The 15,208-nt window shown below is 45.5% G+C and overlaps 1 protein-coding gene across 1 annotated transcript in view; it reads left to right on the top strand.

The window, feature by feature from the left end:
• DNAH11 (dynein axonemal heavy chain 11) overlaps window positions 1-15,208 on the top strand; it is a 3,435,931-nt gene that overhangs the window by 1,214,159 nt on the left and 2,206,564 nt on the right. Inside the window, exon 29 of the mRNA XM_086939827.1 lies at window positions 5,574-5,700. Within this exon, the coding sequence (XP_086795953.1) occupies window positions 5,574-5,700 (127 nt within the window). The remainder of the gene's footprint in view (window positions 1-5,573; window positions 5,701-15,208) is intronic.

Raw genomic sequence — 15,208 nt, 5'->3', positions numbered from 1 at the left:
CTTGGCACAAACATGAGGCGCAGATTGTTGGAACGGAGATCCCTAACCGAGTAGGACAATCTCAGTCTTTTTCTTAAGTAATCTGGGCCAGTTCCATTCAAAGCTCGAAAGGCGAGGATGAGCGTTTTGAACTTAATACGGTTAGCTATAGGCAGCCAATGAAGCTCTTTACGAAACGCTGAGATAGGATGTCTGTAAGGAATGTTGCCAATCAATCTTGCGGCAGCGTTCTGCACCACCTGGAGACGTTCAATTTGGTATAGAGGGGCCCCCGCATATAAACTGTTGGCATAATCCAGGTGGGAGGTAATTAAGGCCTGGGTGACAGTTCTGCGTGCGTCAATTGGCAAAAATGGAAAGATCTTCCTCATCATTTTTAATTTACCATAGCAAATCGACGTGACCTTATTGATTTGAGGGCTGCAGGATAGCGTATCATCAAATATAAACCCCAGGTTACGGGCAGAGTGAACCGGGGTAGGGGGGGGGTTGAGTATCGTTGGCCACCATAGTGAAGGTGGGATGGCCATTTTTTGATTGAAAAACAAGACCTCCGTCTTATCGGTGTTCAATCGCAGGTGGTTTGTGGACATCCAAGAGCAGATTTCGCCAAGACAGTGGCGGAAACTGGAGAGGCTGGAGTCAGAGTGATCGCTGAAAGAGAATATGAGCTGAGTATCATCAGCATAAGAGATCACTCTGACTCCGCATGCCTCTACTACCTTGGCCAACGGGGCTAGGTAAACATTGAAGAACAAGGGGCTTAACGCTGAGCCCTGTGGGACTCCCCGAACCAGAGGTTTGCATTCTGATTCAAAAGGTCTGAGAAGAACCCTCTGTGATCGTCCTTGGAGGAAGGAACCCAGCCACGATAGGGCAACGCCGCTCACTCCAATCTGCTCCATACGGTCAAGAAGGATTTTATGGGACACCGTATCGAAAGCGGCGGACAGGTCGAGGAGGACCAACATGGCCTCCTCGCCCTTGTCCACACACTCTCGCACAGTCTCCGATACTTCTAGCAGTGCGGTCTCAGTGCTGAAACCAGTACGGAAGCCGGACTGGGAATCATGCAGAAGAGAATTGGTCTCTAGGTATTCTACTAGTTGTGGTTGGACTGCCTTTTCCAAAACCTTCGCGGGTTTCGGAAGGAGAGAAATAGGCCGATAATTACTGAACTGCGTGGGGTCGGCATCAGATTTCTTTAAGATGGGCACAAGCAAAGCTTCCTTCCATGCTAAGGGGAATTGGCCTAGTTGTAGAGAGGCGTTCCAGACTGAAGTAAGTGGCTCTAACAGTAAGGTAGACAACTCACTCATAATTTTTGAGGGAACCGGGTCCAAAGGGGAACCAGATTTGCACTGTAATAATAGTTTACGAGCAAGATCAGGGGTGAGATCCTTAAAGGCCACTAATGTTGGAGCAGTGTCCTGGTTAGTTGAAACCGGGGAAAGGGAAAGGTCAAGAGCTCCAGCTGGAGGGAAGGAGGATGCGATTTTATCAATTTTTTCTTGAAAGAAGTCTGATAGTCCATTACAAAGAGACTGACTGGCAAGATTATTAGGTGTCATAGCAGGGGGTTTTACAAAATCCTTGACAATTTTAAACAGTGTTTTTACCGAATTGTCTGCATCTTTAATTTGGGAGGCAAAAAACTCTTTCATGGCCAGTTTTTTTGATTTAGTAAATTTCCTAAGGGCCATTCTGTAGATAGTTTTTGCCTCAGAGTCGTACGTAAGTCTCCATTTACGTTTGAGTTTTTTACAATGGCTTTTTTCTTTACGTAGGGCATCTGAGAACCAAGGAGCAGATGGGCGGGATCTTGCAGATGACATAGATGTAGAAGGGGCAATTTCATCGATCGCAGCCGATAAGGTCGTGTTAAACTTAGTAACACAGGCATCAATATTTCCTAAGTAGGACTCCAAAGGGCAGCTGAATATTGGCTCTAGGGTAGTACAGGTGACCTTATGCCATTTTCTTCTATAGCCTGAACCCAGTTCCACCGGGATAGGTGCCTGAGGGATAGGAATGTCGAACGCGAGCAGAAAGTGATCGGACCATGTGAGGGGGAGGGAAGGATGAGTAATGGTCCCTGAGAGGTTGGAAAAAATAAGGTCTAATGTGTGGCCCGCTACATGCGTCGGGCCATGGATGAGTTGCGTCAGACTCAGGCTCTGGAGAGAGTCGAGAAAACGTGTGGCTCGGGTACAGGTGGGGTCATCGACGTGGAGGTTAAAATCACCCAAAACTATAAAGTGTGGGTGCTTAAGGGATAGGTCCGTGATGACGTGCACCAGTTGTGATAGGGCAGAGGGAGAGGCTTTAGGGGGGTTGTAAACTAGGATGCCGGTAAGGTAGACTGCAGCAGAATCAGCAACAGAAAAATAAATGGCTTCAATCAGACCAATATTGGTGATTTTCTTAATAGTAATATTCAGGTGGGTTTTGAACAGGATGGCCAATCCACCTCCTGTCTTACCCTCCCGGTTAGCGCCCAAAAAGCGATAGTCTGGGGGGGTGGCTAAGAAGATATCTGGGTTTGAGGTATCTTTAGTCCATGATTCCGTAAGGAATAGTATATCCCAACTATGAGTAGTAAGGGTCGACCAAATTTCATTGGCATGACGGGGGAGGGATCGACAATTAATCAATGCAAGTTTTAAAGGACAAGATGACAAAGCGGAGGGTAGAGGACGGGCGCGTTCGCGCCATGGGGAGATAGATAGGAGGCAATGGGAACATTTAAAAGAATGGCCATCTAAATCATTAGGGGAACAATGATCAGGTATAGAACAGGAGCCCGCTCCTACTTGTAGCAGCTGTTCTCTGGTCCAACTGACGCGGGTCTCTTTTACGACCTGGGCAGGGGGACTGGCCCTAGGCCCGTGCCAGGCGCGGACGGGCGCAGACGGGCTTGCCTTAGGCGCGCCTTCGGCGCGCCATCGGCGCGCCCGCTGCGCCCGTCTGCTGCGCGGACGAGATGCGTAATTGCTTTTACACATGACAGGAGGGTGGGAGTGGTCGAGAAGCTGTACCGCTACCCTCCCTACCTGCCTTCCCAAGATGGCGGCGTCAATTCCGCGTCTACCGGCGTCAGCGCCTTGAATTCGGCTGCGCCGGTAGAATCAGGCTTCTGTCACGAACCACGGAGGAGAAGCAGATCTCTCCTACAACGAGCGTTATAACAGGAATTTAAAATAGCGCCTCGTAAAATATGTACAGTCTTAAAATCAAGTCCTGAGATACAGTAAATACACTCCACAAATTATACAGAGAAGAAGAGAAGAGCGCCCCCGGCTTCCGCCTCAGGGGAAAGTTGCTAATCAGTTTTTGCACAGGGGCTGAAACAGCTGATCCTTAAGTAAGGCGGGAGGGCGGGAGTGGTCGAGAAGCTGTACCGCTACCCTCCCTACCTGCCTTCCCAAGATGGCGGCGTCAATTCCGCGTCTACCGGCGTCAGCGCCTTGAATTCGGCTGCGCCGGTAGAATCAGGCTTCTGTCACGAACCACGGAGGAGAAGCAGATCTCTCCTACAACGAGCGTTATAACAGGAATTTAAAATAGCGCCTCGTAAAATATGTACAGTCTTAAAATCAAGTCCTGAGATACAGTAAATACACTCCACAAATTATACAGAGAAGAAGAGAAGAGCGCCCCCGGCTTCCGCCTCAGGGGAAAGTTGCTAATCAGTTTTTGCACAGGGGCTGAAACAGCTGATCCTTAAGTAAGGCGGGAGGGCGGGAGTGGTCAAGAAGCTGTACCGCTACCCTCCCTACCTGCCTTCCCAAGATGGCGGCGTCAATTCCGCGTCTACCGGCGTCAGCGCCTTGAATTCGGCTGCGCCGGTAGAATCAGGCTTCTGTCACGAACCACGGAGGAGAAGCAGATCTCTCCTACAACGAGCGTTATAACAGGAATTTAAAATAGCGCCTCGTAAAATATGTACAGTCTTAAAATCAAGTCCTGAGATACAGTAAATACACTCCACAAATTATACAGAGAAGAAGAGAAGAGCGCCCCCGGCTTCCGCCTCAGGGGAAAGTTGCTAAAAAGTGACCAGCCTCATGGGTAGGAACTGAATTGCGTAAGGCTAAATTCAAAATTCTTAAGTCCTCAATAAAGGTAGTACCAAAGCTGCATTCTGGTCATTGAAAGGAATATGCAAATACCCAGGCAGTGTAAATTAGTGCATTTCAGGATGTGTGGGTCCAATAAGTCTGCAGTGTCTTTGCACCAATTTCACACATACTTTGGAGGGCGGTAAACCAATTCGCCAGACAATGTAAAGTTAGGGTAGAGAGCAATTGAAAAAAGCAGCAGCTTCAGAGGCGGGAAGAGAAAGATCATTTATATTACATTTATAAATCTTTTTTAACACAATAGCAAGCCTTACACCTGTCCTGTCTAGTCTAGCCCTCCCCTCCTAACAATAGAATAGACACGGGGAATAGCAGCTATCACATCAGGAAGTGAGTTTCCTGTAGCCGATTCTTTGTTAGAAACATGGCATCAGGATTATGTTCACCCAAGACGGTAAACAGATGTTACTGATGTTTAGAGAACGAGGGACAGTTCATACTATAAAAATTGATTTTATTCCTACATCTGCCTTGAAGATATGCTTCATCAGCATCATAATACCCAATGCCGTTTATTAGTCTGGCGTGTCTCTCGAATATTTGGAAGGCAAAGTTACAACCATTGCAGATGTAAAAATTCTCCCTATTCACCAGGTGGTGAACATCTAACAGGGGTCTAAGTCTTTCTAATCAGTGTGATGTGTATTGAATCACCTGGAAAGGGGCAGCATTTCTGGCCCCTGGCCCATGCCGGCCATAGGTGGGCACGGACAGGATTTCCTTAACCACATCGATGCTACAACAATTCCCCTGCTGTGCTGAAGGGTCTTCATATCCATTATGCATAACGAGCTCAGCTCGTCATTAGTGCAGCTCCACTGTGCCTCATGACGAGCTGAGCTCGTCATTAGCGTCGATGTGGTTAAGCGTGCCTTTGGCTCACCTGCTACACAAACACGCAGCTCCAAACATTTACCGGATCGGAACTCCTACTGACTTCACCCCCAAGGCACGCGATTGGTTCCCCTTTGACCAGTAAGAGGCAGGACTGGTGCATCTTACAAAACCCCCCGGGTACCAGAAATGAGCAGGATACATTGACTATTAGTTGCTTTAAAATGTGCAAAATACAATGGTGTAGCCTAAAATATCCTTTGGTGAATAGTCCGCAGCAATTTCATCAATGATACATAGATCAGCAAACTTGTATAGGTGCTGTGTAGCATTTTTAGCAACATTTGTTTTGTCAGGATTGGAAGATATGTTCTGATAAAAATTTATATATCCAATTCTTTGCATTTCATTTTGATTGAACAGTGGTGATTTTCTTGAACCTTACATTTCTTTTTTATATAAGTAACTAAACAACTATGTTGTAATATGAAGCAATATAATGTGATGCCACCCACATTGATTGACCACTGCCTGTGAATCTTTTATATGTTTTTGATAGAATATTTATTGGTTACACAAATGTTTTCTCTTTTTTAGACTTGCCATCTGTGAAAAAGCTCTGGCTGAATATTTAGCAACTAAGCGTTTGGCTTTTCCTCGGTTCTATTTCGTTTCTGCAGCCGACTTGCTGGACATTCTTTCCAAAGGAGCACACCCCAAAAAGGTAAGATACCTAAGTCAGCACTGTCGCCCTTAGAAACAATTCTGAGATGGAAACTATGGGGAACTTTATTAACTTAGAAATGTGTCAATTGAAATAATGGTTTTGTCCGTCCTTTTACTATTTATTTATACAATATCGTTCGCAATTTAGCTTTGCCAAAAAAAGAAAATCCAATCTAATCTTATAAACTTAGCAGTTATCTAGAATTTCTTGTGATTTATTAAATAAATCATCTAACTGTTATCCTGTTGGAAGCTTCGCCAGGCTGCCGATTAGCACCATCAAAGGTCGAGCCGATGAATTTTATTTATACTTCCAGCTCGGCTTATTTTGGTGAGACTTTTGATCCAGCCCACACTGGTTTCTTATATTTGTTGATTTCCGTAATCCATTGGGAGAAGTATCCCATGCTGTCATAAAATCCTGGTGAAACATCCCTTGTATTCCTGTTTTCTTCCCCCCCTGCCCCCCCCAGCGCCTTGAGACCCTAGCGGGTGAGTAGCACGCTATATAAATTCCTTGATTGATTGATTGAAGAGAAGTGTGGCTAAATGATTAGAGCGGCAGACCCTGATGCAGAGGTCTAGCCGGGGACCAGGGTTCAATTCCCCGCCTCGGCGGGTCTTGGGCTCAAAATTCCACGGACCTGATCATTCTCGCCTCGGTGCCTATTCCAGTCATGGAGTCCCACTCTGCAACTCTGGGCAATAGCTTGCTTAATCTCCACAACGGCCCCCACAACGCTAAGGATGCCTGACCTCCAACCTGGGGGTGCCCAGGAGTGGACGCCTCACAGAGAAAGCCAGGATGGGTTCCACAGCGGTATTCGTACCAGCGCCTTGAGACCCCTGCGGGTGAGTAGTGCGCTATACAAGTATCAATTTACATTGATTAAAGACCTGGCTGTTCGATCAGTAGCTGCCACCCACCCCCCCCCCCACCCCCTCCAGCGCCTTGAGACCCTTGCGGGTATGTAGTGCGCTTAACAAATGACTGATTGATTGATTGATTGATTGTTTGAAACTTTATTTTGTTTTGGCTACTCGGATAAAATAATTTGCTTAGGAGTGCCAATATTGTTCAAATCGCCCTGAAGAAGTCCACCTTCTGGACGAAACACCTCGGCTGTTCTCCTCAATATTTTTCAACACAAATTGGATGAAAGAAGATATTTGAAGAACAAATACCATGGACACAGACTTGACAATTTGTTACATGTTTATCTTCTGTTGTGTTTAGTGGTGCATCTTTGCAATTTTTTTGAAATTGGTATTATCCTGTATTGGATTGCACCGGGACAGTGGGTGAATTAACAGTGTATACACATTACTGGTGGGTGATTTCCACCTTATATATAGTATTTAGGGACAGCAGGTCAGGAGCTGGTCTATTGCAGGGTCCACTGTCAACATGTGTTCTATTCTAAATAATCTAACTATCGTTTGCCAAGTCTACACCTGCATTATTATACTGTCAGGAAATGAAAGAAAAGCTGTCCAGTAAATGGGAAATATTCCTGTAAGTAAATTGACTGCCATGATGGAACATCCTCCACCTTTTCTACATTCTCTGGTGAATTGAAAGTTCCAGGTAATATTATTAAAACTTCAGTTAAAAAGGTCACAAACATAACATGTAACTATGATCTGAAAAGTTAAATTATTAAAAATACATTCATCCATCAACAAAAATAAAAAGAAAATAGCAATGAGTTATGTAAGGGGTAAGCAGTAGCACTGCAGGCCCTATGGGAGGAGACTGGACCAAAGGAAATAATTAGCTTGCCATTCGTAGTGTTTGAGGTGCCACCCTATATTTTTTTTGTAGAGCATTGCTCTTTTGCATACTTAACCTTGGAAAAAACAAGGTTAAAATAGCTTCATGAGCTGTTAGCCCATCGGACATGCATATAGTCTGTATTTAAAATGCTGATTATCAATACCGAGTGGAAACTCGAAAATGTCTCCCAGCTCCACAGGAGCATCAGCACTCCAGACCTAATGGCAAGCCATGTCTCTCACTTCCAGTATAATTGAGAGGCTTCCAGTCAGGCCTTTAGCGGTCATTTTCATATGCAGAGAATACAAATTTGATTTACAAATTTTCTTCTCAAAACTCCAGACGGTACAAAACTGGGCTGCCAGAATTCCTCTGGATATCCCGAAATGCCAATCAGCAAACCGGCCCTAACATCTCTCCGTTGGCTCCCTATCAGGGAGAGAGTTAATTTCAAGTCCAGGTGTATTGTTCTTAACACGTTAGCCGGAAAGGGCCCTTCCATCAATCATTTCATTGTTCGGCCCTACCGTGCTAACAGACACCTCCGCTCCGATTGTTTACATCTTGTCGCAGTTCCTAGGATCATGAAAGCTAGAAGTGGGTGGTCGTCTGTTCTCATATAATGCCAATAAACTCTGGAATTCTCTCCCTCTAAATTTACGCAAGGAAAGCAACCATCTTGCCTTTCGTAAACTGTTAAAAACCTGACTATTTCCCGAGTCTGGTTGGCTCTCCACTACTTACCATTATTAGCGCTGGGATGCCCCCGGGTAGCCATGCGCTTAACAAATGCCTTTTTCATTTCATTTTTCACTTCATTTAATTTCTTCACTGCTGCATCTTTGTGTGCATTTGTGTGTTAGTATTTACATCCTCCAATGTGCATTGTATTATGTCACATGCATAAGTATAGCACTTTGCCCCAGTTTTGCAATGTCATTAGACTCTTAGAATCTAGGCCCTTTTTCAGTTTTGGAGTACGAGTAGAAGGATGAAAGTGACTCTGAAAAATATGTTGTGGAGTTATGGATTTCAGTGAATATTTGAAGGCTAGATTATGCTACATTTCTTTTTAGGTAACAAAGAGAGAACCCAACCGTCAATTTTCTATTGCAGAAATGAATTTTCCAGACGAGGATCATTCGCTTATTCAAATGTTCTTAAGCATTTATTAGCTTCTCTTTTAAAACTTTTTTGGGATTGATTCATTTCATTTGTGAAGCATGTCTATCCATCAGACACACCACCTTCACACTCATTTACATGTACAAATAAAACAATTTTGCCAAGACAATATATACACATAACTTATATGAAAATACATTCAATATATACATATAACATAAATGGAAATGCATTTAGGTTAAATCCAGTTACTATTGAATACAACAATCTAGTATTTAATTATACCATACTACTTTTGTGTTTCTGCTAGAAAGGTGTTGGCTACTGGGTTCACGTTGCTAGACTACAAGGGCAATTAATTTTGACTTGCTCCCTACTGTGAATACATTTTTAGTGATTATGTTGACACAGCAGCAATGGACACAGACACGTTTCGAGCCCCATCTTAGTTTTGGGGTTCTCGTCAGGGCTTTGAGACTGGTTGTAGTCTGCAATCCTCCTGATATTGGCTGCTCTTATGGGCGCGCTGGTCAGAATGGCCCGGAGCTCGTGCTCGGGGAGCTCGGCTTCGGGGCTGAGGCCGGCTGAGGCCAGGCCCTGGCGCAGGCCCTGCAGCAGCGGCGCCTCTGAGGCCCTGCACACCTCCACTGTCCCGGTGCTGTCCAATACAGGATAATAACAATTTTAAAAAAATTGCAAAGGTGCACCACTAAACACAACAGAAGATAGACATGTAACAAATTGTCAAGTCTGTGTCCATGGTATTTGTTCTTCAAATATCTTCTTTTATCCAATTTGTGTTAAAAAATATTGAGGAGAACAGCCGAGGTGTTTCGTCCAGAAGGTGGACTTCTTCAGGGCGATTTGAACAATATTGGCACTCCTAAGCAAATATTTCATCCGAGCAGCCGTAACAAAAGAAAGTTTTAAACCGGCTGTATGCGCATGACCACCAACACCGCCAGTGGGCGTTAAGCGGGCCACAGACCCAGTGGGACAATTCTTCAGACCTTCGTCAGTTGAAGGTAAAATTGTTGTGGTACTTGCAGAAATAGAACAATCCTGTGTTTCCTTGGAAAATGAAATAGATGCAGTGACAACAGTACTCACGCTAATGACCGACAATCATCTGAAACTTCTGACAGGGTTTACTTAACAGAGCAATCGCTAGCAATTATCCAAACGTATGATGCACAGTCCTGCCTACGTAGTTGAATTGTGAAAAGGTCAGCACTCTTGAGGAATGTGCAGAGGATGTTGAGGGCAGGTCGAGGCGAAAAAATATTCAATTGGAGGGCTTGCCCGAAAACGTAGAGGTCCATGTTGCAGAATCATATCTTGAGTCCTGTATTTGCAGTTTTTTTCCCACTGAGGTCCACTCACCATTCTTCTCAGAGGGACAGGCTCACAGGGTACCGTCACTGACACCCCGGCCAGGTGCTCAGCCTAGACCGCTGGTGGCATGACTTATGCACTACAAGCACAGAGCTGTGGTCTAGAGTGACCACCGCAAACAAACCAGTTGAAAATGAAGAGGTGTTGATCTTTCCGGACCACATCCTGGTGGTCCAGGACAAGCATCTTACCTTTCTTGCAGTCAAGCGAAGGCTGAGAGAACTAAGCATCCAATATTCACTCCCCTTCCCAGCCCATCTCCATACTCAGGTAGAGGGGAAATCACACTTCTTTACTGACCTCAAGGACGTGTGGACCTGGATGGAAAGTTGTGGTCCTTGGGAAATGCCCATGGACCTGATGCCCCGGAGAAAACATTATCCACTAGTGAGAGCAAGATGGAGGTACAGGAGGAGGGGGTCACTGGGTGATCTACACACATCCTTCTCCCCTGAACCTGGAAGAGGTCATCCAGGAGAGATGGAGGGTGATGCAGGTGGCAGAAGACTTCCACTGTCCCACTTTGCCCTCTGTTGCAGAAAACGATGTACTTCTCCAAATAATGCAGCATCTCTAGAGATATTCATATCTTTCAGTTATCTCGCAAAGTGATACAAATCTATAAATACGTTATGCATTAAGCAGTAGTCAGATATCAAATTAGTTGCCCCAACCAACCATGGACCGAAGAGCACTGGCGCTCCTATTAGGTTTTATACAGCGATTTCCTTCACATGAGTGTAGGGAAGGCACTCGTTTCTGGGAACTTTGCCCGAGGTAATGTATCGGGGTTACAGCTGGTACGATCCCTGTCCCTTGCAGGCATCGGCTTCCCCAATCAAAATGGCACTGTCGGCCTCTCAAGACCGGTAAGCCTGAATTTTTAAGAGAATTGTGCACAAACTGCTAGGTGTAGACACGCAGGCTCAACGACCACAGGGGACCCACAGCTTCCACCCCAAGGCACATTACCTATCCACTAAGTAGAGTGATCCTCCAGTCACTGGGGACCCACTCTGTCAATAAAGCAGCGTGGCACAGGGCCGGATAAGAATGCCCTTGGCGATTGGGGTGGCTGGTAGCCAATGCAGCTCTTCTACAATGCAGGCCGGTTTATCCCCTCCTCATCAGTAGTCACTGTGATCTTTTGTGTGTTGTACCATGCTGGGGCACTAAAAGTGATCCGTCTCACTTTTAAAGTGCGGCATGCACTGAGCCGCGCTGGACAGCCTTTGGGCATGTGACTCCAGCAGGCACAGCGGTTCCTGGCTGTTTCGCAGCACAAGTACGTGTAGCTGGGGACAAAGCACATGGTTGCACGGGTTGTGCCATTACTCCACCTGCGCTCCTCATAACAAGGAGCCAAACATGCACGGTCATAAGAGGCAAAGAGCAGTAAACAGAGCTCACCACACGCTGGACTTGAAGATCTAGGTTTGCTCATTTGCTCAGAATAAAGCGCTCACCATGCATTGATTTGGAAGCCGCAGGGCAAGTCAACAAGCTCTGGGAGAACACTTGTGGGGAGAATCAAAGCAGGTTTCAGGTGCAGGCCAGCACATCCAAAGTATTTGAAAAGTGTCAGCCCCCTCCTTCAGCCCAGCAATCAGCAGGCAACAGGCCAGCACAGCAAAACAGCCAAGTGGAATTGAGGTTTCTCCTAGAGGGTCACTAGTTCTCATGGCAATTTGGGCAGTAGCGGCTCATGGTGGGAGTGCCGCAGGGCGGTGGGGCGGGGGAGAGGGAGGATGGGGAGTAGTAAACCCTGGCTTACTCCCGACTGGAGTAATGTCAATAAATCAATAAATACGTAAAACATATTTCATTACTCTGGTCGGCCATGAGCCCGAGTTTACTACCCCCAACCTGCCGCTCCCCTGTCCTGCCCCACCGCCCCGCAGCACTCCCTCCACGAGCCTCTACTGAATGTGGGTATGTAGAACCAGCAGCATCTGGTTACAAATTTCCCACTCAGGGTCTGGTTAGACCAGAGTCAGGGAGCAGCAGGGCAACAATCGGAAAAGTAGGCCAGTTGAGTCCTTTAGGCAATACACCAGTTAGCAGGCAGCAGGTCAACAAGCACAAAAGCAGTCCAGTGTGCACTAAACATGGGGTCAGAGCCCCTGTACTAATACTCATAAATGTCTTTGATGTAGGGAATGACTTCACAAGAAACCTTAGAAGTGCACAAAACTCCCTTTCAACACAGACCTGGCTCTAGATGTTCAGAAGGGAGTAAATGAGCAAATCGTGTGAGGGTAGGGCACAACCTTTTCAACTGTAAAGTGTGAGCACCATCTCCCAGCCCGGGAAGACTGTCAGTATGCAGACGAATGCGGATGTAACCCTGTCACATCCAGCCATTCCTGTGTTGTGGCAGTGTGTACCAAGTGTAGCTGTCACCCAGCCCTAGACATGGATTGGAGTCAGGCTGCAAAGCACAAAGAGTTTTAAGGACAGAGAAATGCCCACTTTCTAAAAGTGACATTTTTAAAATAGTAATGTAAAATCCAACAACACCATAACACAGAATTTATCACCACTATTTTAAACATACCAAACATGGCAATGCCACTCCTTTCTGATTAGGAATTACCACATTAAAATATATAAGAATTCCCAGTGCTAGCCTATGAGAAGAGCAAGCCTCACAGCACTGAGAAACAAAATAGGGTGTTTGTCACTACCAAGACATGCCACACATAAAGACACATGTCCTTCCTTTTACTTACACAATACCCTGACCATAGGGCTACCTAGGGCCTACCTTAGGGGTGCCCTATGTATAGTAAAAGGGCACTTTAAGGCTTGGCAAGTAGTATGAAATGTTAAAGTGGCAGTAAACTGTGCACACAAGCCCTGCAGTGGCAGGCCAGAGACAAGTTTGAAAGGGTACTTCTGTGGGTGGTGCAAGCAGTACTGCAGGCCCACTAGTAGCATTTAATTTTCAAGCTCTGGGTATATGGTATACCACTTTATAAAGGATATTTAAGTAAATTAAATAGGCCAAACAGGTGTAAACCAATCATACCATGTCTTAGAGGAGAGATCACATGCACCTAAACACTGATTAGCAGTGATAATGTGCCTAGAGTCCTAAAACCAACAAAAAGAAGGTCATAAAAATAGGCAGAGGAAGGCAAAAAGTATGGGGATAATGCTGTAAGAAAGGGCCAGGTCCGACATGCGGATACACTCATTCTATTCACACGCACACAGGTTATATGTCCAGATAGATAGGTTCAAAAGCACCTCAGACATAGTCCCACATGTCACACACACAGACTACCTTGGTAGGATGCCATCTCACCATAAAGTATTACAGGTATAAATTAACTGGGAGTGCGTTTCCCCGATTCGGATATGGCAGCTTTAGGTGTCCGCACTAGAGGATCCCCCATTCGAAGCCTCTGTCAGTGGTAATATAATGAAGTATTTCGATCTGAACACAGATACCACTACCTTAAGAGTGACAAAATGGGACGCCTTCAAAGTGTCCATAAGGGGACACTTCCCGGACAACACACTGAATATTGAACGGCTAGAGCGGTTGAACTTAAAAGTGGGTAACTGGGTTTGAGTCTCGGCAAGTATGCTCAACATCCAGTGTATCTGGGCAAATCACTTAATCTCCGTGTGCCTAACATAATAAATATGTCAGTCTGTAACACAACTTGTACTCATGTAAAGTACTCTGATACCTTCGGGTTGAGTTTGCGCAATATAAAACTAAAAAGAAAAAGCTTGACAGGGAAATCTCCCACCTTGAATGGTGGCTACTCGAACTTGAGGGTCAGGCTCGATCCTCGGGGGCAGCCATGCATGCTAAACAAAGCTTGGCGACATCACGCTACTGGAGAGGCTGCGTTGTCTCATATCTGCAGCACGCACTGCTAAAACACATGCTGATGTTGAGAAACCAGGGGCGATGTTGGCATGCCTGATATGCCAGGAGCTGCAACAGTGTCCCATATTTTACATTCGGTCTGACGCGGGTGTCCTATTACATACACAAAGGGAGGTACATGCCACATTCACATGCCATTATACATCATTATACACATCAGTAACTGTGGTGACGTCTGGCGAGATTAGGGACTTCCTCATCAACATTGTCCTACACAGAGGAACTTAATAGGGACATTATGAACTTCAAAATCGAGAATGCTATATGTTCACTCACCACGGGTAAAACTCACGGGCCTGACAAGCTACCGTCTGAATTTTATAAAGCGTATGCTTCCTTGCTGGCACCATAAATAAAAATAGTATATGATGAAGCCTTATTAGCAGCCTGTTTAGCTCCCACATTAAATTATGCCTTACTCATCTCACTTCCCAAACCAGGGAGGGACACAATGAAGCTGGAATCCTAATGGCCCCTCATGCTTTTAAACACTGATTATAAAATGCTGACCAAGTTCCTAGCAGACATGCTGGCCCATTTGGTCCCACAGTTGGTCCAACCCGACCAGAATGGTTTTGTACTGACCAGAAACACCTTTTGGAATTCATGCTGTTTTTTTTGGGGTGCTGAAAAATGCACACAGACAAATCCACAGCCGGGATACCTGGTTCACAATCTAAAGAAGGCATTTGACTCACTAGAATGGCACTGTCTTTCCCTGAAAGCCTGCTTTATCTGCTTGATCAAACAGCTGTATGATAACAGGACAGCCAGGGTTACGTTTGGTTGTTATATATCAGACACATTGAAGATACAGAGAGGCATGGAACAGGGTTGCCCGTTATCCCCACTCCTCTTCTACCTGGCAGTGGAGCCTTTAGCCCATTTGTTTCATGCATAGGGCCAACAACCGTGCAAACTCCTCCGCGATGGCACACACTCGCTCTACGTAGATGATATGCTCCTTTACCTTCACAATATCTGTGATCTGGCCCAAAATTGAGCTAGTGCTTACTCAATGTGTTACAGTATTGGCCCTTAGAGTAAATTGGACCAAGTCTTGCCTTTTTTCATTCATGCTACTCTACATGATCCGGCACTTTACATCATCGGCTTCTGATTGGATTGGCAGTCATTCAAGTTCAAATACCAGAGTATTTATATATATCATGCTCCCATAGACCTTCTGGATGGCTACAGGTGCGCTGTGCTTAGTCAGTGTCTCCAATATGGTTTAATAATGACAATTGACGTGGTTTTACCTTGGAACCAAGAAAACTAATAACAAATAGCATCTGATAG

The sequence above is a fragment of the Lissotriton vulgaris genome, chromosome 10 (genome assembly GCF_964263255.1).
Source record: "Lissotriton vulgaris chromosome 10, aLisVul1.2, whole genome shotgun sequence".
Lineage (NCBI taxonomy): Eukaryota > Metazoa > Chordata > Amphibia > Caudata > Salamandridae > Lissotriton > Lissotriton vulgaris.
This window is presented reverse-complemented; position numbering and strand designations above follow the sequence as displayed.